General features: G+C 37.2%; 1 protein-coding gene across 6 annotated transcripts in view; it reads left to right on the forward strand.

Moving 5' to 3' along the window:
- ITSN2 (intersectin 2) overlaps positions 1-26,247 on the forward strand; it is a 160,217-nt gene that overhangs the window by 91,381 nt on the left and 42,589 nt on the right. For all 6 annotated transcript variants that reach the window (XR_003794872.1, XM_029231744.1, XM_029231742.1 and 3 more), the window contains 7 exons: positions 3,449-3,618; positions 3,927-4,071; positions 6,639-6,844; positions 9,036-9,100; positions 11,243-11,409; positions 24,845-24,890; positions 24,971-25,092. Coding sequence is in view for 5 of the 6 variants with exons in the window: in XM_029231744.1 (XP_029087577.1) it covers positions 3,449-3,618; positions 3,927-4,071; positions 6,639-6,844; positions 9,036-9,100; positions 11,243-11,409; positions 24,845-24,890; positions 24,971-25,092 (921 nt within the window). In the remaining variant the exon portion in view is untranslated. The remainder of the gene's footprint in view (positions 1-3,448; positions 3,619-3,926; positions 4,072-6,638; positions 6,845-9,035; positions 9,101-11,242; positions 11,410-24,844; positions 24,891-24,970; positions 25,093-26,247) is intronic.

Below are 26,247 nucleotides of genomic sequence, written 5' to 3' on the forward strand. Positions count from 1 at the left end.
TTTCAGTCAAACTCCCACCAGGCTTTTTTTTTTTTAAGAATATAAGCTATGCAGTTTAATTGTATACATTGGTGTTAAGATTTTTGGTCTTATTACTTGCATATGTGATCTGTTTAACACTCTTTAAAACAGAAAATCATTGAGTAGCAATCAGATTTCAGAAAGTCTTCCAAGTACAGCCAGACAGTTGTCTATGTGATATGCTACGTATGACAGCATAGAATGTACAATTATATTAGCACAGACTTCTTTTCCAAGGGGTATTTTCACACGTCTAATAGGTCTCGTGCACAAGATAACAGAAACAGCAATATAGGCGTCTCTCAATCACATTAAGTTCATCAGACATATTAAAAGGGTAGCCCTTTTTAATAGAGAATTTTTATACATATTATATATTTTTTTAACATTTTTTTTCTAAATGATCTCTGTTTTAGATAAATACAGAGCTTAGGAAATAATACTTAAATGAGAACAGTTTGGGCAAATCCTCAGGCTCTATCCTACAAGTGTTCCATTCAGGAAGATCTCAGTACTTCTTTTCCACTTCTTTGTAAAAATTTACAAGCTGATTCATAACCAAACCACTTTGGAAAAAGAAGAACAAAGTTGGAGATCTTATGCTACCTGATTATAAGGCTTATTATAGAAGTTATAGCAATAAGAATGGTGTAGTATTAGTATCTAGATTGGAAGATAGACAAGTGGAACAGAATAACTGGATCTACAACTGCATATTTATATAACTGATTTTTTATAAAGGTGCAAAGGCAACTCAGTGGAGAAAGGATACTCTTTTTTTTATATATAAATTTATTTATTTATTTATTTTTGGCTGCATTGGGTCTTTCTTGCTGCACAGACTTTCTCTAGTTGCGGCGATAGGGGGCTACTCTTTGTTGAGGTGTGCGGGCTTCTCAATGCGGTGGCTTCTCTTGTTGCGGAACACGGGCTCTAGGGCGCACGGGCTTCAGTAGTTGTGGCTCGTGGGCTCTAGAGCGCAGGCTCAGCAGTTGTGGTGCATAGGCTTAGTTGCTCTGCGGCATGTGAGATCTTCCTGGACCAGAGCTCGAACCCATGTCCCCTGCATTGGCAGGCGGATTCTTTCCCACTGCACCACCAGGGAAATCCTAGTCTTTTCTAAAAAGCAAATGACATTGGAACATTTGGATATCCATATGCACAAAAATGAATTTTGATGTATTCCTTACAACATATATGAAAGTTAACTCAAAATAGATGAGAGGTAAATCCTGAAATGTAAAACCTAGAACTGTAGAACTTCTAGAAAAAGACATTGGAGAAAATCCTTACAGCTTTGGGCTGCTCAAGGGTTTCTTAGACTGTTAGATACAACATAGTACAAGGTTTCTTTTTAATAGAGAAGGTTCTATAATTGATTGTGATAATGGTTGCATAAGTGAATATACTAAAATCCATTGATTTGTGTACTTTAAATGGGAGGATTGTATGGTGAATTATATCTCAATAAAGTCATTATTATCAGTAAAATAAGTTAAACATGCATCTACCATATGAGCCAGCCCTGTCACTCCTAGATCTTTACTCGAGAGAATTGAAAGCATATGTCCATACAAAGACAAATGTTTATAGCAGCTTTATTTGTAATAGCCAGAAACTGGAAACAATTCAATCTTCCATCAGTAGGTAAACAGACAAATTGTGGTACATCATACAATGTAATATTACTCAACAATAAAATGAAATGAACTATTCACATTCACTACAACATGGATGGATCTCAATAATAAATAATAGGCCGAGTAAAAGTCAGACCCCCCAGAAAGGGATGTATATTGTGTGATTTTATTTATATAAAGTTCTAGAGCATGCAGACTAATTTATAATGACAAAAAGCAGACCAGTGTCTTCTTGGAGATGGGGTGTGGGTCAAGTGGAGGAGTGGGAGGGAGTGCTTTCAGTAGAGCAAAAGGAGACATTTTGGGTTGATAGATATGTTTATTATCTTGGTTGTGTGATTTTTCACAACTGTATACGTATGTCAAAACTTATCACATTTAATACCTTAAATGTGAAATTTATAATATGCTAATTACACCTCAAAAAAAGTGTTTTTAAAAATCTTAATGGATATGGAATCACCATACAAATTCTACATGATTTTGATCGGTAAAACACTGTCAAATCTATTTTAGAAAGGTTATCTAAAAAGTGTAGAAAATGGAGTGGAGAACAGAGACATAGTTGGCATATTCAGTGAATTAAGCAAATATGTATTATGCTGGGCAATGGGTATCAATTAAAAGGCTTACAGACAAATGGAAGAGATACATGTAAATAAAGAATCACACAGTATGATAATGCATGCTATCTCATGACAGTATGTATGAGATAACTCTGACCTAGTTTGGGGGCAGTTAACAGAATCTTGAAGGATGAGTAAAGATTACAGTAATCTAGGTGTGAAATGAAAAAGGCCTGAAGTAGGTTAGGAGGGTAGGGTTGAAAAAAAAAAATTCGAAAGAGCTTTTAGAAGCAAAATCAACACAGTTTGGATATGGAAGTGTAAGAGAGGTAAGAGCCAAAGATTTTTTTTTTTTACATCTTTATTGGAGTATAATTGCTTTACAATGGTATGTTAGTTTCTGCTTTTATAACAAAGTGAATCAGTTATACGTATACATATGTCCCCATATCTCTTCCCTCTTGCATTTCCCTCCCTCCCACCCTCCCTATCCAAAGATTTTTTTATTTAGAATGACTAAGTCTTTGATGGTAAGAATAACAGAGATACAGGAATTTAGGAGAAGGAGTAGACTGGGGAAGAAAACAAGTTCAGTCTTAGACTTGAGTTGGAAGTTCTTGTGGATCATCCAGTTGAAGATATCTGGGAAGTAGTTGAAAGTACAGGCTTATCCCATTAGAAAAAAGAAGTCAGTTCTGCAAATATATCGTATAAAGAACTGATCACTATAGAAGTGAGTGGGCCTCTTCCAGAAGTGTATAGTATGAAGTAAGAGAGCCAGTGATAAAACTTGATGTATCATCAGTGTTTAAAGGACAAAGGACCAAGAAGCAGAAGAAGGGGTGCTGTGAGGACAGAGGATGCCAGACTGTAGGAGGGAAATGTCTGGGAGAAGAAATGAAACTATAAATCACCTCTGTGTTTTACCAGATGGAAAATAGTATTCAGAAAAAGTTTTCTGTTTCTCCTAGAGAGTTCAAAAAGACTCTGATAGGAATGTAAACTATTTTTATGTATTAACTTGGATAAAATTAAAAATTTAAATTTAAAAAGGCACCTTGTCCATCATTAGAGATAATAATCTACTGTAGAAAGTGCTTAGCTGTTTAGTTAGACAGACTTAATTCTGAAAATTAGGCTGCTGGACAGTGGTCTGCATCTCTTTCCTTTGTAAATAAGTGGCTTTCTAACCACTGTTAACCCTACTTTTTGTTTCCATAGGTTGATGAAAAAACCGTAGGAGAACCTGGTTGGCTTTATGGTAGTTTTCAAGGAAATTTTGGCTGGTTTCCATGCAACTATGTAGAAAAAATAACGTCTGAAAAATCTGTGTCGCCTAAGAAGGCCTTACTTCCTCCTACAGTGTCTTTATCTGCTACCTCAACTTCTGAGTAAGTTTTTAGCTAATAATGGAGTTTACACGTCTCTGCAAATGTGTGAACACCTAATATGTATTTGTGTCAACCTGCTACTTAATCATATTTTAATCTGCACTGGACTCTCTAAGAGTACCTTTTGTTCCAAATTTAATTCTGAAGTTTAGTAAATAAAAACATGGGTCAGTAGTTCATAAATTTTTTTTTTTTTGCCCAAGTTGTGTTTCAACACAATGTATATTATATACAAATAGATAAATTGGTAGTACTTAGTTAGATTCTGAACAATTAAGTATACTTTTGTCATATTGTTATATTTATAGATCACTTTCTTCAAATCAACCAGCATCAGTGACTGATTATCAAAACATATCGTTTTCAAGCCTAACCGTTAACACATCATGGCAGAAAAAATCAGCTTTTACTCGCACTGTGTCCCCTGTATCTACATCACCTATTCACGGACAGGTATGTATCTTTAATTTTCTTGTGTTTTATTCTTTGACATTGCTCCTGGTTCACATAAAATAGAATGAAGATTTTTGTACAAGGCCATCATTTACTCATCTAACCAAAGTTTGTATCATTTAGTTTCTTACCATTCATATGTGATACGAGGTTGAAGAAATTATTATTAGAGGTTTCCCAACAATTTATTCTCATAGTAGCAAGTTGCTACCAGCTAAGGTTTCTGAGCTCAAAATATCATTTTTACAAATCTGATTATAGTCTTAATTTGTAGTTATTGTAAGAAGAGCTTGGGCTTGGGGTTTTTTTGTTTGTGTTTTCCTTAAGTAAGTCATTTGTGTGAGAACTGTGTTATATATATGTTTAGCCTCTCGTTTAGATGTAACCGAGATGCCAGCATTGTTACATTAACATTATTAAAAAGAAATTGCAGACTTCGTCAGAATAGAGTCCTTCACTCAAAAAATGTTTATTGTGTGACCACAGGTTCCAGGCATTTATTATGTGCTAGAAATTTAATGGAAAAAAAAACCTCTGCCATTAAGAAGTCAATCTAATGAAGACAAACATATAAATAAATAACTATGAGAAGTGTTGTAATAAAGATATTTTATGAAATCTTGAGGGGTATAGGAGAGAGCATTTCAATTCAATCTGTGGGAATTGGAGCAGGCTTCACAATAGGTAAGGCATTTCAGTCGAACCTTCAAAAATGAGCAAGCTTTCACCAGACAAAGAAGGAAAGTTATTCCTGTGAAAGAACAATTTGGGAAAAGTCACTGAGGCATGTTAACAAGAGGAGTTTATAGGAAGCAAGTATTGTTTATAGTGTGGCTAGAGTACAGGATTCATGAAGAAATGGTTAAGTGAAGTTGGAGAGAGAGGTTGAGGTTTATTTGTGAAGCATTTAATACCATGCTAAGCAACTGGCAGTGGAAAGCCCATGAAGGTTTTTAAGAGGAGAGTTGAAGTGTATATTTTAGAAGGATAACTCTGGCAGTAGTGTAGAGGCCAGATTGGTGGAAGGAAGCAAAGGGAGGAGACCAAGAAAGGGAGGATATTACAATAGCTAAGTAACAAGATGATGTGAACCAGTAATGAAAATATATAGAAGAGGAGATGGACTTAAAAGAGTGTTAGGAGTCAACATAAAATTGGCAATTCATTGAATGTGAAGAGTGAAGAAGAAGTTGGAGTTAAACATACCTCTTCAGGGTCTTTAGCTTGAGTAACTGAGAAGATGGCAGTACCAGAGGAGTGGGTTTTGTGGGTTCTAAAAGTGATTACATTTCAGACGTGCAACTTAGGTATTTGTAGGAGGGACAACCTGCTGGGAAGGCCCAGCAGGCAGCTTGATTTACAAGTCTGGAGCTCCAAAGATAAAGTTATAATTAAGATACAGATTTGAGAAATCATAGGCATAAATAAGATTAGGGAAATCATGTAAAACAGGAAGGGAAGGAGACTGGACTAAAGAGGAGCAATCAATCACCAGAGAGTGAACTTCACGAACTGCAGGGGTTTTAGTGATGTCAGCACTGTTCAGAGATCAGAGAAGGTAAGGGTTTGCAAGAAGCTTTTGGCTCTGATGTTATCAATGATCTTACCAAGAGATTCAGTATTGTGATGGTTACAGAAGCTAAATTAGAATGGACTGAGGGGTGAAATTGGAAAGCAAGTTTAAGACTGTTCTTTCTTTAAGGAAGTTAGAAGTAGAAGTAAGGGGACTTCCCTGGTGGTCCGGTGGTTAAGACTCCACACTCCCAATGCAGAGGGCCCAGGTTCAATCCCTGGTCAGGGAACTAGATCCCAAATGCCACAACCTAAGATCCCACATGCAGCAACTAAGATCCCAGTATAGCCAAATAAATAAATAAATATTTTTTAAGAATTAAAAAAAAAGAAGTAGAAGTAAATAGAGAAGTGGAAAGTTAAAGATTCAAGAGAGAATTCACAGTGTTACAAAATATTGTTAGAAGGTGGGAGGACATGATAGAAAGTTTAGAGCACAGGTAAAGAGGCTAGCCCTATCAACAAAATGAAAACACTCCTTCCTCTGAGAGAAGAAGGAAAGAAAGAAGGATGAATAAGAATACGAAGACGTTATGAAACAGAAAACAGAAAAGTGGAGGGAGGCCCATCACAACTGCATCTCCATTCCTAGTGGAATAAACAGAATCCACTGCAGTGAGGAGACTTTGGAAACTGGAGGAGAGAAAGGGTTCCCCTTTTCATTTGTTATGTGATACATACTTGATGGATCTATGAGTACACTTCTTGCATACCCAGGGTTTACCTTCCATACCTGTGATACTTAGTGCCAAGATGTTTCCTTGAATGGTAGCTGTTGGGTCTTTAACTTCACAGAAGGCTATTCAGGTGGTTGTCTGTCATATATAATTTTAAGTTGGTTAGTAGATTAAGTCACCATTGATATTAAGTCACCACCACACCAAACTGGTCTGCTGTTTGAACAGTAAGTATGTTATATACTAGAAAACAAAAATCATGGTTACCATTGTGTTTTTTGTTTGTTTGTTTTTAATTTTGTGGTTTTGATTTCACAGGGACAGGTTGTAGAAAACCTAAAAGCACAGGCCCTTTGTTCCTGGACTGCAAAGAAAGATAACCACTTGAACTTCTCAAAACATGATATCATTACTGTCTTGGAGCAGCAAGAAAATTGGTGGTTTGGGGAGGTGCATGGAGGAAGAGGATGGTTTCCAAAATCTTACGTCAAAATCATCCCTGGGAGTGAAGTCAGGCGGGAAGAGTAAGCATTTTTTTTTTTTTTTTTTGGCGGTACGCGGGCCTCTCACTGCTGTGGCCTCTCCCGTTGCGGAGCAACAGGCTCCACACGCGCGGGCTCAGCGGCCACGGCTCACGGGCCCAGCCGCTCCGTGGCATGTGGGATCTTCCCGGACCGGGGCACGAACCCGTGTCCCCTGCATCGGCAGGCGGACTCTCAACCACTGCGCCACCAGGGAAGCCCAAGAGTAAGCATTTTTGTATGTTTACATGAGGCGTGGATGTTGGTATTTTCACTGATAAGTCAGCCACAGTACAGTTGGCTGTGCAGGAAAATTAAAAGTTTACGCTTGAGTTTGATATCAGGAGGGTGATTCCTAGAGTGAAAAAAATCATACCTCAGATGATTTGTTCCAATTTTTGAACATCTTTTATTCTAGTTATTTCAGATTCCTAAAGTTTTCAAAGTGCTTAAGATTTTAGATCTGTTTCTTTCTTTGTACTAACATCAGGTCAGTTAGAGAAGTTATTTTTCATTTCCTTTGGAGGTTTCTCCCTTATTATTTACTGTAAATTGTCAATATTTAGACAAATCAATACCGAGGGCCTCGCCTTTGCCAGAGTGAGGCGTTCCCATCTCTGGGCCTCCAGAGTTCCCTGAACATCATGTTTCTTACGGCTCATGACACACTGTGTTGTAGTTATTTACTTTCTTACCTATATCCCTTATTAGGTCATAAACTCCAGGAGGGTGGGATTCACGTCTTTTTTGTTCATTTTTCAGTTTTTCCATACCTAGTGTGATCTTAATGCATAGTAACTGCTCAATCATATTTACTTAGTAAATGAGGAGAGAAGCGAATGAAAGGACAATCAAATGAATGAACTTTTGCATGAACAAAAAACAAAACCAGATAAGGTCTCTGGCCTTTGTTTCCCAGTCTGTAAGGGAGTCAGGTCATCAAACATCTTTAATACAAACAAATAAGTACTCTAATATAGCTGTGGGTAGTTATCATTTGTGTTTTATATGGAAATTGATCTAAATAGAAAAGCAAAATGATTTATTGAAAAGGAACGGGGTCTTTGGAAATCAAGAGCCTTGAGTTCTGATTCTGCTATTTTTGCCAGACTGTATGGGGTAACCTGCTTGGTCTCTAGTTTTTTAATTGGTTGAATGAAAATAATAAACTACAAAATCTTTAAAAATCCTTTCAGTGCTAAGGTTCTATACATCAATTTTCAGTTCAAATGCAGAAATTTACTTTTCAGACTGACATGGAATTTTAGATTTAGAGTGTGTAATAACAGGAACAACAGTAATACATAGCTGATGTGTATGCTGGCACTGTGCTAGACCCTTTATAGTAATTATCTTATTTAAACTCCATGACATTTTACAGAGAAGGAAAACTTAAACACAAAGGGATTAAGTTTAAATGCCTTAAAGGGCATTTCTTCTAACTCTTCATTCAATTACTGATCTTTTCTAACAGATAAGGCATGCAACTCGAAATGCTGCGGTAATGGAGAATTCATCAAGGCAGTCCATTCAGTGTGCCCATGAGCTGTAGTAAGGGTCCCCTCTGTTAACCTATAAACTGCTTCACTATACAATTTACCCACAGGTCCTGGGGAGCCCTGGTGTATTCTACAGATGTCTAGTTCTTAAAATGCCACAGTTTTCCAGATTTTTGAAAACAGTTTCCTGGGTTAAGTTGGAAGTAAAAGCTGTGTATGTTTCAAAATGTAAAAATAAAGTCCTGTTATTTTTACATATTTTTAAATGTACTGTGCTCTAAACAAGTAGTAAAATTTATATACTGCCCTTATTTTTCTCTAAACCAAGCCAAGTCCCATGTGTGCTTTACCAAATAACTGCCCATTTACCAATGCCTCATGTCTTTTAAGTTACTTTAGAAAGGCAAAATATCTCACATTTGAAAAACTATTTATAAATCATATTGAAATTACCTCAATAGATTTAAAAAATTAAGTCGTTTGTAAGTAGGCAGTTCTTAATCCACTAGGATTTTGCATATGAGGGTATTTCTAGCCTGTGTACTGAGACAATATTTCAATTAATTTTAGCCCTTAAAAAGAATGCACTGCTAAAACCTCCTGTTTTCATCAAATCACCTTTTTTATTTACTTGTTGATGTCTTTTTTTGTTATTTTATTATTTTTTTTAATCTGTTTGTGTGTATATTTGGCAGACCAGAAGCTTTGTATGCAGCTGTAAACAAGAAACCTACCTCTGCAGCCTGTACAGTGGGAGAAGGTGAGCTTTTGGCGATTTATAAATTAGATGGAAGTCAAATTAGCTACTCACTTCCCACAGTTGTTACTCTCCTTACTTCTGTGTCTTCAGTATTAAAGTGAGGTTAGGAAAACCTGCTCCCGCTCTATTTCACATGAATATTGAGGTTATAGAAAATATATAGCTGAAAATACTTGACGCTTTTAGAAAATCAGTACTATAAAAATTCAGCATAGACTGCCTCAATAAATAAGATCATAGATAAGTGTTGCAGTGAGATAGCATGAAGTTTTTTGTTTTCCTTTTATTATATATCTAGGTTATAGATGTTTAGAATATAAGGAAATTTCAGTACATTTAGTTGTTTATGAATTGCACTTGTTTGTTTGTTTGTTTTTGGCCTTACTGCGCGGCTTGTGGGATTTTTAGTTCCCTGACCAGGGATTGAACCCGGGCCCTCAGCAGTGAGAGTGTGGAGTCCTAACCACTGGACCGCCAGGGAATTCCCTGAATTGCATTTTCTTTCTTTTTTTTTTTTTTTTTTTTTTTGCGGTACGCGGGCCTCTCACCGTTGTGGCCTCTCCCGTTGTGAAGCGCAGGCTCCGGACGCACAGGCCCAGCGGCCATGGCTCACGGGCCCAGCCACTCCGCCGCATGCGGGACCCTCCTGGACCGGGGCACGAACCCGCATCCCCCCCCCATCGGCAGGCGGACTCCCAACCACTGCACCACCAGGGAAGCCCCCTGAATTGCATTTTAATTACAGTGTACCATATAAATCATTAAGTAGGATTTGAAATCAGGATACACTTTAATCATAAATATTACAAAGAATTTTTTTATTGCCCTTTGGGTTGTTTGAGTATCTTAATTTTGATATTGTGCTGAAAAATGTCCACCCTTATTTCAGACAATATTTTTATTTAATAGTTGTATAGGTTTATAAATGAATTATATATTCACTGTAAAATTAGTTGAACAGTTTAAGTACATTTTGTTTATATTGCTCAAGAAAATCAGCTTAATGGTAAATTAAACAGTTTATTCAGTATCTACTACATTAGAGATTGTATGCTAGAGCCTGAAATATACACGGATGAATAAAATACAGTTTCCCAAGTGCTCACAGTAAAATGGGAAGGCTGGGCATATAATTGTAATAAATTCTATAATGAATGAACAAAAACATAATTTTGAGTAGGACCTGTGAATCCACAGAGGTGACCATGTTGAATCATCTTAAACAATGAGTAGGTTCGTTTAGTGATGAAGAGAAAGCTTGGTGGACAGAGGGAAAGGTATGAGCCAAGGCTCAGCTGTGAAAGGTTAGGGAACTCGAGTCACCAGCAAGGCTGCAACCAGAGGTTTACTGTGGAATAACTGCAGTGGAATGATCCTAGGAAAGTGGTGAGGAGCATTTTGGAAAGGACCTGGCTTGTTGCAACATACCTTAACCTTGTAAGCATTTTTCATCTTTTTAAGTCAGCTAAATTGAATAATTTGGGAATGTGGATAGTAAATAGTTTCCGGATACTGGTTCTGGCCATCTCCAGTTTATGATCTACAGAGCAAATTTCATGTCAACAAATACAAATAGTACTAGAAGAAAGAAAAAGAGACTTCTAAAACCTGGTCATTGACTGTTTCTTCTAAGTACTAGTAATCATCTGAACAAAAAAACAAAGCCAGTATAAAAACTTAGACATTTCCCATAAGGTTATTCATGAACAAATATTTATTGAGCATTTATTCTGTGCCAAGCACTGTGCTAGGAGCTGGGCCGTTGTGATGGAAATTGGCCTCTAGTACTGATGTCAGCTGAATAGTGGGCATTTCCATAACTGTATGTAAAAGAATTAAAGAGAAAAGAATTTAGCAGATTAAACTATATGTAAGAAGGTTAAAAAAAACTTTTCATGTCTTGACTCTCTGTAAAGATACTGATATCTATTTGTAGTTTTGGGGTTATTCTCTGTGACATGATGTATTAAATAATTACTTCATTCCATTTTCTACCTTAACATCTCTTTACATTAAGTTTCCTTAAATCACAAGGGCTTTTACAGCAAAATTACTCAAGATCTTGGAGATCAACAGTTTTTTTTTTTTTTACTTCTGAATCTTGCAACCAAAACTAGTTTCTTTTTGCTTTGTTTCCTACAGAGTATGTTGCACTTTATCCGTATTCAAGTGCAGAACCTGGAGATTTGACTTTCACTGAAGGTGAAGAAATATTGGTGACCCAGAAAGATGGAGAATGGTGGACAGGAAGTATCGGAGATAGAACTGGAATTTTTCCATCAAATTACGTCAAACCAAAAGATCACGAGGTAGAGTTATTTTGATATAGAAACAGAAGCATTCCTTTCCTGTTGATCAGGGTTCATATTTAAAACAGATGCATGTATATGGTTTTGGTCAGGCTGCTTTGGTTACAAGGAAACCACTTAAGGTAGCTTCAGTAAAATGTAGTTTATTATAGGGATCCTGTTAGAGAGATAAGGGCAAAACTATTTCTATGAAATTCCAAGGACAAGAGCCATAGATAGGGCTGGGCCTCATGATAACTGAAGTTAGGGAATGGTCTGGATTCAGGGAGGCTTACAAGGGACTGCCTTGAAGAAGTCTGTAAATCTTTAAGGCTCTGACATTAATGTGACCCAGCCCACACTCTGAGTTCCTGCTGCATTTCATCCCACCACTAGTATGATATAGTGTAGCAGTTCTCAGACTTTTTGGTTTCAGGAACTTTTTACATTCTTAAAAATTATTAGGGACTCCAACATTTCTGAAAATATATGGATTATATCTAGCAATACTTTCCGTATTAGAAATTAAAACAGAAATTTTAAAAATATTTATTAATTCATTTTGAAATAACAAAAACCCATTATATGATGACATAAATAACTTGCTTTTTTAAATTTTATTTTATTTTATTTTTTTCTGTTTTTTTAAAATTTATATTCTCTTGCACATAAAAGTCATAAGCACATATGTATAAATGTATATATTTTTCCTTATTTTAAGAACCTATCCCACTTTATTTTTTATTTATTTTTTTGTATGTGTCCAATGAACGTTTATTATTACTATTATTATCATTACTGTTAGCACTACTTCTCCCCTTTTAGGAATACAGGGAGAGAGGAAGTGTGCATGTAGGTAGAATTTTTCTCCACCGATACTTCCGACAGACAATTTGAGATTTAGAAGCCTCTGGAGCAGTAGTTCTTAAACTTTTCTAACTCAGAGAGGCTGGTGAAAATTACAGACTCTCCTTGAATATATTCACCTACACACAAAATATTGTACACAGTTTTGCGAGTGGGATAAGGACCCTTAGAAGGGATAAGCCCTTTTAGCATAAACTCTAGACTTCCCAGGGTGGTGGGACAAGGAGCCAGATGCAGTTCTATAGACAGTGTTTACAAGCACTACATTACATGTGGAGAGAGAACACAGACACATTTAAAAGAGACTTTAAAATAGCCGCTAAACTCATGTAGCCAACATTCAACAGAGTAATAATTAACATGTGTCCAAGCCCCTGTTGAACATTCTGGAAAATGCAAAGATCTATATAAGACTCTAGACGTCAGGGTCTCAGATTCTTTGTGGTGGAGAAGTACTAGACCAGAGTCATGTTTAAGGTCCAGGGGCATGGAGCCAGGAGCCAGCTTGCTGGAAGTGGCGACTGAGTGGCTACACTCATTACTGTAAAGCTAATGATGAATTAAAAACGTTTACTGAGCTGCTGCAGTCGATAAAAGCCCCAATTAAGGCACTATTAAGGGACTTAACCGCGTAATGGTGGGGAAGCATTCCTGAAAAGGTTTAATGATCTCAGATCCTGACATAGCCGGGAAGTCATTAGTCATTAATGCCACATCTAGATCTTGATTATGAAGTTCTCTGTAAGAAAACACTTGGCATATAATAGCACACAAGATTATACCTGATTTGTTACAGAGAGCAAGATATACCTTTTCAAACATATTTTTAAATCTCTATGTGTTCAGGTAAGAAAAGTGGCCAATTATGAGCAGAAACTGCCTAGTGAAAATCCATAGCATGATCGCATGCCAATTAGATAAGCAATACCACTCAAGTAATAATAGTAATAATAATGGAAATACAAAATGGAACATGGTATTGTACTAATTAATAAGACTGTGACTGTGCCTATAAAGTAATTCGATTGATTCCCAGTGTAATGTGTGGAAACTCCTTTAACATAAAGCTACATTGAATCTAGAGAAAATTAAGCAGGTAGAGTCTCTGCCTTCTTAAGTATTCATGCACTTACTCGTTCATTCAACAGCTGTTCACTGAGAGCATCTGTGTAAGGCTTGGTCGGGGGCTCTGGGAAACAGGTGAACAAAGCAGTCAAGGTACTCATGAAAGGTACAGTCCAAATAAATGATGATCGACTGTGATAAGTACAGTGAAGGAACAAACATGGTGCAGGTAACAACAGACTGAAGATCTTTTAAGATGAGGTGGTCAAGGGAAGGCCTCTGAGGAGCTGGTTCAGCAAAGACCTGAACTGTAAGGAGGCCAGTCTTGAAAAGGCAAAGCAGGGGAAGAAACGAGGGGTGGAACTTCTTGGCTATTTAGCATCTGAATTCCTTTCCTGAATTCCTTCCCACGTGTGAGTCTTGGTAAGGGGCAGGCTTCTCCAAAGCCCACCTACTCACTTTCCTAGCCCTCCTTGCAGTTAGAGTTTGGGAACATGACCCAGGCTTGGTCAGAGTCATCTGTCCAAGGCAGTGAATCAGGAACTAGTGATACCAAAAAGCAGAGCTGAGAATTTCTTCTAGGTGGCAGTGAGTGTGGTAGCAACATTCAGTTTTTGGAGCAGTGATTCCAGGATATCCTTGTCTAAGGGAGCATTGCGTTCAGAGGCAAAGGCAACAGAGCCCTCTTCAGGCTGGTTCTGGGTGTGATTCTGCATGAAGTTCTGTCTGTCCAGCTTTGCTTTGTCTCTTCCTAATCTCCAGACCTCGTATTGCAGCCTTCCTGGAAGTTCTGTGAGCCACCCAATACACTCCATTTCCCTTAGGCTTAAATCAGCCAGAGTCGGTTTCTGATGATTCCATCTAAAAATCCTGATAGACTGGAGTACATTGCAGGTAGATGCATATGCAGTAGCCCTAAGGTGGGAGGAGAGGGAGAGAGAGCTTGGAGGAACTGAGAAAAACCCCGCGTGGCAGCATTAGTGAAAAAGGTAGCAAGTGAATAAGATGGCTGCAGCCGGCGAGCCAGGCAAGAGGCAGAGCAAGCAGGTGTGCGTAGCAGAAGCCAGAAATGTGCTGGGCCGAGCCTTTTCTCAGGGACACTCAACTAGCTCCCGTGTCCTGATGGGATGTGTCTCTACTGGTCTCTGAGGGCTCTGAGGCAGCGCTGAAGGGTTCTGGTTGGGTGCTTGCCACTCTGCTGTGCCAAGGAATTCCAGACTGTTCTTTACTGAGAAGGCTAAGCCTGAACTTGCCATTTCCAGCTCTGTGAGATCGCTCTCTCTTTCTCTCCTTTAAGTACCAAGATATGTATCTCTAAAGGCATTTATAGCATTAATTTGGTTATATGTTTTTGAGTGTCATATCCATCATCAGACACTAGCTAACTCCCTGGGGTCACAGTGGGGAGGTGGGATGATTGCATGCCTTGGATTAAGACAGATCTGGATTTTACCTCAGACAAGTTGCTTCACTTCTCTGAACCACAGTTTTCTCATTTGAAAAATGAGGATAGTAGTACCTCATTGAGGATTACATACCCTGTAAGTTACTATACAGTGCCTACCACGTAGTAGGCACTCTGTTATACTAGTCCTTTGTTCCTTAGTATTTCATGGAATTGAATAGAATCTTCTGCAGCTAGGAAAACAATATAAAATCCTTGCTTTTGTGCTTACCTTATTGTAAAGTACTAATTTAGAATAAAGTACCTTACATTGCTTTCTTAGTTCAGAATTTGATCATGAAAATTTCCTTTTTCTTAAAAATTCCCTAAAGAGTTATTGCCATTTATTCAGTTCACTCCAGCAAAATTACTACCCCCCCAAAAAAAAGACCATTTTTCCCCTTCTAACATCCTTATATTAATGATGTAGACTACAATTAAAACACTGCATCCAAAACCAGAAGGTAGATTTTGTTATTCTTGAGAAACAGAGGAAGATATTACTCAAGTCCTGATTGTCTTAGCCAGAATATTCCCTTATGTAATATTCCTTGGGCTTGAGTCTTTTTCATTTTAAGAACTTGAAATCATAGATGTTCTATAGGTTTGTCATTGATTGACCAAATACGTAACTCAGCTCTGAAGATACTAAAAACTTTAAAGCATCACAAAACAAAAATCCTAGAGCCTCCCAAGCCCCTTGCTTACTGACTTGAACACCTTAGTTTAATCTAATGAATTGACAATCTTAGAATCCTTTTCTTTCCTCCTTGGCTGCTGGTCTTTTTTTTTTTTTTTAAATTTTATTTATTTTTTTAATAAATAAATATAAATAATAAGCAGGTTCTTATTAGTTATCCATTTTATACATATTAGTGTATACGTGTCAATCCCAATCTCCCAATTCATCATACCACCACCACTTTCCCCCTGTGTTGTCCATACATTTGTTCTCTACATCTGTGTCTCTATTTCTGCCCTGCACACTGGTTCATCTGTACCATTTTTCTAGGTTCCACATATATGCATTAATATACAATATTTGTTTTTCTCTTTCTGACTTACTTCACTTACTTCACTCTGTTTGACAGTCTCTAGATCCATCTATGTCTCAACAAATAACCCAATTTCATTCCTTTTTATGGCTGAGTAATATTCCATTGTATATATGTACCACATCTTCTTTATCCATTCATCTGTTGATGGGCATTTAGGTTGCTTCCACGACCTGGGTATTGTAAATAGAGCTGCAATGAACATTGGGGTGCATGTGTCTTTTTGAATTATGGTTTTCTCAGGGTATGTGCCCAGTAGTGGGATTGCTGGATCATATGGTAATTCTATTTTTAGTTGCTTAAGGAACCTCCATACTGTTCTCCATAGTGGCTGTATCAGTTTACATTCCCACCAACAGTGCAAGAGGGTTCCCTTTTCTCCACACCCTTTCCAGCATTTGCTGTTTGTAGATTTTCTGATGATGCCCATTCTAACTGGTGTGAGGTATTACCTCATTGTAGTTTTGATTTGCATTTCTCTAATAATCAGTGAGGTTGAGCAGCTTTTCACATGCCTCTTGGCCATCTGTATGTCTTCTTTGGAGAAATGTCTATTTAGGTCTTCTGCCCATTTTTGGATTGGGTTGTTGCTTTTTTAGTATTGAGCTGCGTGAGCTGTTTATATATTTTGGAGGTTAATCCTTTGTTGATTCATTTGCAAATATTTTCTCCCATTCTAAGGGCTGTCTTTTCATCTTGTTTATGGTTTCCTTTGCTGTGCAAAAACTTTGAAGTTTCATTAGGTCCCATTTGTTTATTTTTGTTTTTATTTCCATTACTCTAGGAGGTGGATCAAAAAAGATCTTGCTATGATTGATGTCAAAGAGTGTTACTCCTATGTTTTCCTTTAAGAGTTTTATAATGTCCAGTCTTACATTTAGGTGTCTAATCCATTTTGAGTTTATTTTTGTGTGTGATGTTAAGGAGTGTTCTAATTTCATTCTTTTACATGTAGCTGTCCAGTTTTCCCAGTACCACTTATTGAAGAGACTGTGTTTTCTCCATTGTATATCCTTGCCTCCTTTGTCATAGATTAGTTGACCATATGTGCGTGGGTTTGTCTCTGGGCTTTCTATCCTGCTCCATTGATCTATATTTCTGTTTTTGTGCCAGTACCATATTGTCTTGATTACTATAGCTTTGTAGTATAGTCTGAAGTCAGGGAGTCTGATTCCTCCAGCTCTGCTTTTTTCCCTCAAGACTGCTTTGGCTTTTCGGGGTCCTTGTGTCTCCATACAAATTTTAAGATTTTTTTGTTCTAGTTCTGTAAAAAATGCCATTGGTAATTTGATAGGGATTGCATTGAATCTGTAGATTGCTTTGGGTAGTATAGTCATTTTCACAATATTGATTCTTACAATCCAAGAACATGGTATATCTCTCCATCTGTTTGTATCATCTTTAATTTCTTTCATCAGTGTCTTATAGTTTTCTGCATACATGTCTTTTGTCTCCCTAGGTAGGTTTATTCCTGGGTATTTTATTCTTTTTGTTGCAGTGGTAAATGGGAGTGTTTCCTTAATTTCTCTGTCAGATTTTTCATCATTAGTATATAGGAATGCAAGAGATTTCTGTTCATTAATTGTGTATCCTGCAACTTTACCAGATTCATTGATTAGCTCTAGTAGTTTTCTGGTGGCATCTTTAGGATTCTCTATGTATAGTATCATGTCATCTGCAAACAGTGACAGCTTTACTTCTTCTTTTCCAATTTGTATTCCCTTTATTTCTTTTTCTTCTCTGATTGCCGTGTCCAAAACTGTGTTGAATAATAGTGGTGAGAGTGGACATCCTTGTCTTGTTCCTGATCTTAGAGGAAATGCTTTCAGTTTTTCACCATTACGAATGATGTTTGCTGTGGGTTTGTCATATATGGCCTTTATTATGTTGAGGTGCCCACTTTCTGGAGAGTTTTCTATCATAAATGGGTGTTGAATTTTGTCAGAAGCTTTTTCTGCATCTATTGAGATGATCATATGGTTTTTCTTCTTCAGTTTGTTAATATGGTGTATTACATTGATTGATTTGCATATATTGAAGAATCCTTGCATCCCTGGGATAAATCCCACTTGATCATGGTGTATGATCCTTTTAATGTGTTGTTGGATTCTGTTTACTAGTATTTTGTGGAGGATTTTTGCATCTGTATTCATGAGTGATCTTGGTCTGTAATTTTCTTTTTTTGTAGTATTTTTGTCTGGTTTTGGTATCAGGGTGATGGTGGCCCCGTAGAATGAGTTTGGGAGTGTTCCTTTCTCTGCAGTTTTTTGGAAGAGTTTGAGAAGGATGGGTGTTAGCTCTTCTCTAAATGTTTGATAGAATTAACTTGTAAAGCCATCTGGTCCTGGACTTCTGTTTGTTGGAAGATTTTTAATCACAGTTTCAATTTTGTTACTTGTGATTGGTCTGTTCATATTTCCTATTTCTTCCTGGTTCAGTCTTGAAAGGTTGTACCTTTCTAAGAATTTGTCCATTTCTTCCAGGTTGTCCATTTTATTGGCATACTTTGTATTTCTGCAGTGTCTGTTGTAACTTCTCCTTTTTCATTTCTAATTTTATTGATTTGAGTCCTCTCCCTCTTTTACTGATGGGTCTGGCTAATGGTTTATCAATTTTGTTTATCTTCTCAAAGAACCAGCTTTTAGTTTTATTGATCTTTGCTATTGTTTTCTTTGTTTCTATTTCATTTATTTCTGCTCTGATCTTTATGATTTCTTTCCTTCCGCTAACTGGGTTTTGTTTCTTCTTCTTTCTCTAGTTCCTTTAGGTGTAAGGTTAGATTGTTTATTTGAGATTTTTCTTGTTTCTTGAGGTACGATTGTATAGTTATAAACTTCCCTCTTAGAACTGCTTTTGCTGCATCCCATATGTTTTGTTTTTTGTGTTTTTTTTACATCTTTATTGGAGTATAATTGCTTTACAATGGTGTGTTAGTTTCTGCTTTATAACAAAGTGAATCAGTTATGCATATACACATGTTCTCATATCTCCTCCCTCTTGCATCTCCCTCCCTCCCACCCTCCCTATCCCACCCCTCCAGGCAGTCACAAAGCACCGAGCTGATCTCCCTGTGCTATGCGGCTGCCATCCCATAGGTTTTGGATCATCATGTTTTCGTTGTCATTTGTTTTTAGGTATTTTTTGATTTCCTCTTTGATTTCTTCAATGATCTCTTGGTTATTTAGTAACGTATTGTTTAGCCTCCCTGTGTTTGTGTTTTTTTCCCTGTAATTGATTTCTAATCTCATAGCGTTGTGGTCAGAAAAGATGCTTGATATGATTTCAATTTTCTTAAATTTACTGAGGCTTGATTTGTGACCCAAGATGTGATCTGTACTGGAGAATGTTCCATGCGCACTTGAGAAGAAAATGTAATCTGCTGTTTTTGGATGGAATGTCCTGTTAATATCAATTAAATCTATCTGGTCTATTGTGTCATTTAAAGCTTGTGCTCCCTTATTAATTTTCTGTTTGGATGATCTGTCCATTGGTGTAAGTGAGGTGTTGAAGTCCCCCACTATTGCTGTGTTACTGTCGATTTCCTCTTTTATAGATGTTAGCAGTTGCCTTATGTATTGAGGTGCTCCTATGTTGGGTGCATATATATTTATAATTGTTACGTCTTCTCTTTGGATTGATCCCTTCATCATTATGTAGTGTCCTTCCTTGTCTCTTGTAACATTCTTTATTTTAAAGTCTATTTTATCTGATAGGAGGATTGCTACTCCAGCTTAATTGATTTCCATTTGCATGAAATATCTTTTTCCATCCCCTCACTTTCAGTCTGTATGTGTCCCTAGGTCTGAAATGGGTCTCTTGTAGACAACATATATATGGGTCTTGTTTTTGTATCCATTCAGCAAGCCTGTGTCTTTTGGTTGGAGCATTTGATCCGTTCGCATTTAAGGTAATTATTGATATGTATGTTCCTGTTACCATTTTCTTAATAGTTTTGGGCTTGTTTTCGTAGGTCCTTTCCTTCTGTTGTGTTTCCCACTTAGAGAAGTTCCTTTAGCATTTGTTGTAGAGCTGGTTTGGTGGTGCTGAATTCTCTTAGCTTTTGCTTGTCTGTAAAGCTTTTGATTTCTCCATCAAATCTGAATGAGACCCTTGCCAGGTAGAGTAATCTTGGTTGTAGATTCTTCCCTTTCATCATTTTAAGTATATCATGCCACTCCCTTCTAGCTTGTAGAGTTTCTGCTGAGAAATCAGCTGTTAACCTTATGGGAGTTCCCTTGTATATTATTTGTCGTTTTTCCCTTGCTGCTTTCAATAATTTTTCTTTGTCTTTAATTTTTGCCAATTTGATTACTATGTGTCTCGACATGTTTTTCCTTGGGTTTATCCTGTATGGGACTCTCTGTGCTTCCTGGACTTGCGTGGCTACTTCCTTTCCCACGTTAGGGAAGTTTTCAACTATAATCTCTTAAAATGTTTTCTCGGGTCCTTTCTCTCTCTCTTCTCCTTCTGGGCCCCGTATAACGCGAATGTTGTTGCATTTAGTGTTGTCTCAGAGGTCTCTTAGGCTGTTTTCAGTTCTTTTCATTCTTTTTTCTTTATTCTGTTCAGCAGCAGTGAATTCCACCATTGTGTCTTCCAGGTCACTTATCCGTTCTTCTGCCTCAGTTATTCTGCTGTTGATTCCTTCTAGTGTAGTTTTCTTTTCAGTTATTGTATTGTTCATCTCTGTTTGTTTGTTCTTTAATTCTTCTAGGTCTTCATTAAACGTTTCTTGCATCTTCTCGATCTTTGCCTCCATTCTTTTTCTGAGGTCCTGGATCATCTTCACTATCATTATTCTGAATTCCTTTTCTGGAAAGTTGCCTATCTCCGCTTCATTTAGTTGTTTTTCTAGGGTTTTATCTTGCTCCTTCATCTGGTATATAGCCCTGTGCGTTTTCATCTTGTCTATCTTTCTGTGAATGTGGTTTTTTGTTCCACAGGCTGCAGGATTGTCTTTATTTTATTTATTTATTTATTTTTGGCTGTGTTGGGTCTTCGTTGCTGCACGTGGGCTTTCTCTAGTTGGCGGTGAGTGGGGGCTACTCTTCATTTGTGGTGTGTGGTCTTCTCATTGTGGTGGCTTCTCTTGTTGCAGAGCACAGGCTCTAGGCACACAGACTTCATGGGCTCTCGAGTGCAGGCTCAATAGTTGTGGTGCATGGGCTTAGTTGCTCTAAGGCATGTGGGATCTTCCTGGACTAGAGATCAAACCCACGTCCCCTGCATTGGCAGGCAGATTCTTATCCACTGCACACACCATCAGGGAAGCCCCAAATAACATGCTTTTAATGAAAAACAACTATGTATTCCTCCCTCACCAAAAAAGTTTAGTGAAAAGAATGGTATATTCTTTTGGTTGAAGTATATGAAGAAAATTCACCCTCATGCATATATGAGAGGAAACAGAAATGTGTTAATAACATTTGCAGATATCTGCAGATACTCTTCTTTGATATTACTACATCAAAACTTGAGAAGTGCTAAATTGTTGTAGGTTGGTTGTAGGTTGGTTGTTGCAACATGGAATCTGAAGCCATATCAGTGAACATTTCTTACTGTAACATTAAATTCACCAGTCTGTTTTGAATATGATAAAACCATTCATTGGTCATTTGGGAAATACTGAATCACTGAATTATGCAAATATTCCCCATATTGCTACATTTCATCATATAATATTAAGAAAATCACATTTGTGGCTTAAAGACTGAAACATAAGACATGACACCATAAAACTCCTTGAAGAGATCACAGGCAAAACATTCTCTGACATTAATCATACCAATGTTTTCTTAGGTCAGTCTCCCAAAGCAATAAAGATAAAAACAAAAATAAACAAATGGGACCTAATCCACCTTACAGACTTCTGCACAGCAAGGGAAACCATAAACAAAATGAAAAGACAACCTACAGAATGGCAGAAAATATTTGCAAACAATTGAACAGAAAAGGGCTTAATTTCCAATATATACAAACAGCTCATACAACTCAACAACAACAAAAAACAAACAACTCAATCAAAAAATGGGGAGAAGACTTAAATAGACATTTCTCCAAAGAAGAAATACAGATGGCCAATACTCACATGAAAACATGCTCAGCATTGCTAATTATTAAAGAATTGCAAATCAAAACTGCAATGAAATACCACTTTACACTGGTCAGAATGGCCATCATTAAAAAGTCTACAGGTAACAAATTCTGAAGAGGGTGTGGAGAAAATGGAACCCTCCTACACTGTTGGTGGGAATGTAAATTGATTCAGCCACTATGGAGAACAGTATGGGGAGGTTCCTCAGAAAACTAAAGATCGAATTACCATATGATCCTGCAATCCCACTCCTGGGCATATATCCAGACAAAACTATAATTCAAAAAGATACATGCAGGGGGAGGGATAAATTGGGAGATTGGGATTGACATATACACACTACTATATATAAAATAGACAACTAATAAGGACCTACTGGGAACAGGGGACTCTACTCAATACTCTGTAATGACCTATATGGAAAAGAATGTAAAAAAAAAAAAAAGGATGTATGTATATGTATAACTGATTCACTTTGCTGTACAGCAGAAACTAACACAACATTGTAAATCAACCATACTCCAATAAAAATTACAAGAGAAAAGATACATGTACCCTTGTGTTCATAGCAGCACTGTTCACAATGGGTAAGACATGGCAGCAACCTAAATGTCCATCAGCAGATGAATGGATAAAAAATATGTGGCATATATACATATATATATGTATGTATGTATGTATGGAATGGAATTCTACTCAGTCATAAAAAAGAATGGAATAATGCCATTTGCAGCAACATGGATGCAACTAGAGATTATCATACTAAGTGAAGTAAGTCAGAAAGAGAAAGATAAATACCATATGGTATCATTTATATGTGGAATCTAAAATATAACACAAATGAACCTATCTATGAAACAGAAACAGACTCACGGACATAGAGAACAGACTTGTGGTTGCCAAAGGGGAGGGGGTTGCAGGAGGGATGGAGTTAGGAGGTTGGGGTTAGCAGATGTAAGCCACTGTATATAGAGTGGATACATAACAAGGTCCGACTGTATAGTACAGGGAACTGTATTCAATATCCTATGATAGGGACTTCCCTGGTGGCACAGTGGTTAAGAATCCACCTGCCAATGCAGGGGACACGGGTTTGAGCCCTGGTCCGGGAAGATCCCACATGCCACGGAGCAACTAAGCCCGTGCACCACAACTACTAAGCCTGTGCTCTAGAGCCTGAGAGCCACAACTACTGAAGCCCACGCGCCTAGACAAAGAGTAGCCCCGCTTGCCGCCACTAGAGAAAGCCTGCGCACAGCAAGGAAGACCCAACGCAGCCAAATAAATAAATAAAATTAATTAATTTTTTAAAAATCCTATGATAAACCATAATGGAAAAAATGTTTAAGAAAAGAATATATATGTATAACTGAATCACTTCGCTGTATAACTGAATCACTTCGCTGTACAACAGAAATGAACACAACATTGTAAATGAACCATACTTCACTAAAAAGTAAATCACATTTGTTAACATAGGAAAGTCCTGAAGTACTTTGAAGCGGTCAAGCTCATGGTGGTAGATACCAGTTTTCCCTTGAAAGCTTGAGTTTTATTGTTGGCAGAAATCCTGTCAGCTCTTCAACTTGAAGGGAAAGGTTTACTTCATCCATCTTTGAGCAAATGTCTGCTAAATCTCAAGTCTGAATAATTTGTCATTAGTCATTTTTTCACATAAAAACGCTGTTCCATGAAAAATCTAGTTTAGGACACAATTTAATCACCTAAGGCTTTTCCGTGAGACAACCCTTGTACTTCAGTATGCAGCAGAAGTGCTTTGGGCACACTTCATTTCGTCACCCAGACTTGAAAAGATGTGTATCTGAGGATTAGGATTTAGTAAAATTTTTACTGCTTGATCAAGGACATGCTTAAGTGAAACTGGCCTTGTTTTCCTGTGAGCATGTGGCTGTGAAGAGTATTACGACTACTAGTATTATTTGGCACCGCTGCTGTGATTTGTGCTAAGACATCAGCAATTTTACCCACCAGTGTAAATGTCAGTACAGCAAAAGAGGCAAATAATAATGTCCTAGTACTGTTATGAAAGTAGTTTTTATCTTCCAGACCCCTGAAAGGGACTGGAAGGACTGCCCCCAGGGATCCACAAACCACACATTGAGAACCACTGAGACTGCTTAGGTTGGCTTCTGGCTCTGCCACTTAGAGGCTAGGTGACCTTGGATAAGTTACTTCACCTTTCTGTGTTTCACTTTCCTTCTCTGTAATATGGGGATAATCCTAATTACTTAATAGTGTTATTGCAAAAATTAACTAAGTGAATATATGTAAAATTCTTGCAACACTACCTGTTACATAGTAAGTACTCAAAAAATGTTAGCTGTTGACTACCATCAACTCTGCTTGGGTGCTTTTACTACAGCTGTGTTCACTAAGAGAAAAGGAAATTTAACTGCTTCCCTCGTCTTGCTCATCCTATAAAGTCAAACAGGTCATAGTTGCTGGGGTATCATGCGTTTTTTGTTCTTAGGTCAAGTTCAGGAGGAACATGGCAAAAAATTTTAAATATCATTACCTTGTATGCAGCAGGAGCTAAACTCACATATGCCTTAACATACCCAGAGCACATTTGTTTTATGTGGTAGACATTGATTCTAACCACATGGATAAATGAAATGTATTTGTGTTTACGTTTAATATTCAGGAAAGATTCAGAATATGAGCTATTCCTGTTGAGTCAGTGGATGCCAACATCAGCTACTTGTATTTAGTGTATTCTGTCAGAACCAGATCTCCCCATAAGTGTTGGATTCTTAGTTTATTTGATCAATGTAAGGTTAATCATTATTTTGCTCTTACTTGAAAGAAACAAGGACCCTGGGAATTACAAATCTCTAGTTCCTAATAGCCTTTGTACTTTTACATCTGGATTGTTGGAAAATGATAAAACAGTATATCTTTTCCTTACAGGATTTTGGGAGTGCTAGCAAATCTGGAACATCAAACAAGAAACCTGGTATGTATAATAATGAAGCTGAAAAGCTACTAAAGTGTTTAGTAGTCTTGAATTCAGTTTCTTATTTTTCTTCTTTTCAGAGATTGCTCAAGTAACTTCAGCATATGTGGCTTCTGGTTCTGAACAGCTTAGCCTTGCACCAGGACAGTTAATATTAATTCTAAAGAAAAATACAAGTGGCTGGTGGCAAGGGGAGTTACAGGTAATAACCTTTAAATAACGTTTATTAATTTTATTATAAAAGTAATGCATGCTCATAAGAAAAATAAGGTTAATAAAAATTTTAGATCACCTATAATCATACCACTTGGAGGTAGTCATTATTACCATTTTAGTATCTTATATTTCTCTCTTTTGCCTGTTTATTTTTAGCACAGTTGATGTTACAAGTAACAATATGAAGAGTAATTTCCCTAAAGACATAATTGTTTTCCAATAATAGCTGTTTTAATAAACCACAGGGCACCTTCTTAAAGGAAAGCTTAGCATCATCTTTGCCTGGGATAACCCCAGGCTTGCGGCATAACTTCCAGACTGAGCGCTAAGAAAATACTATTCACTGGACAGTCCCCCCTGCCCCCACAGTCTTACGTTTTTGAAACAGCAGTGCAAGGAAAGGAGCTGCAGGAGTGAATGAGCCTGGTTTTTTCATAAAATGTTAACAGAGATAGTAATTGCATGTTTTGATACAGAAAGAGGAGTTCTTTTCTTACTCCTAAAATTTCCTTACTAGTTAAAACTAAAAAGCATTTTAGGATTAAAAGATGAGGACAGGTGTAAGAGCTGGATTTTTACGTGAAATTGATATATGATTGTAATATGGAGGATTAACTTAGCGTCATTCTTGCAAATCAGGGTCTTACAGTTTCTAAAGAAAAGTGGAGGTTGAAAATTCAGTATCTTCTTGACTAACCCCCTGAAATTTCACCTTCTGATTTGCTTTGAAGATTGACCCAACTAAGTGGGAGATGTGGCTTTCCACAAATTTTGTTTATGATCTCCTGATTAATTATTAGCAAAGCCCCAAGAGGTATTTACCGTGAGCTATGTCATTAAGTGTTGACTTGAACTTATTAGGAGAATATTAGAAAGTTTTTTTTAGTTTATAAATATTATTTGTGTGAAATATGTAGAGAAATTTGAGCCTGAAAGATCTCCAGATAGACTTCTACAAATAGTGTTGAGATGCATATTGAATCTTCCAGTTGTTTAATACTGACGTGGAAGGCCGATGCAGAATTCAGGTGTTCACAAGACACCCTCACTTCTAACACCAGTCATAAGTTTGGAGGTCCCCAAGACCACTCCCGAGTTCAGTAATTCTCCATAAGGGCTCACAGAAGGCTATTATACTCAT

Source organism: Monodon monoceros, unplaced genomic scaffold (genome assembly GCF_005190385.1).
Source record: "Monodon monoceros isolate NGI ecotype Baffin Bay Population unplaced genomic scaffold, NGI_Narwhal_1 Super_Scaffold_19, whole genome shotgun sequence".
Taxonomy (NCBI): domain Eukaryota; kingdom Metazoa; phylum Chordata; class Mammalia; order Artiodactyla; family Monodontidae; genus Monodon; species Monodon monoceros.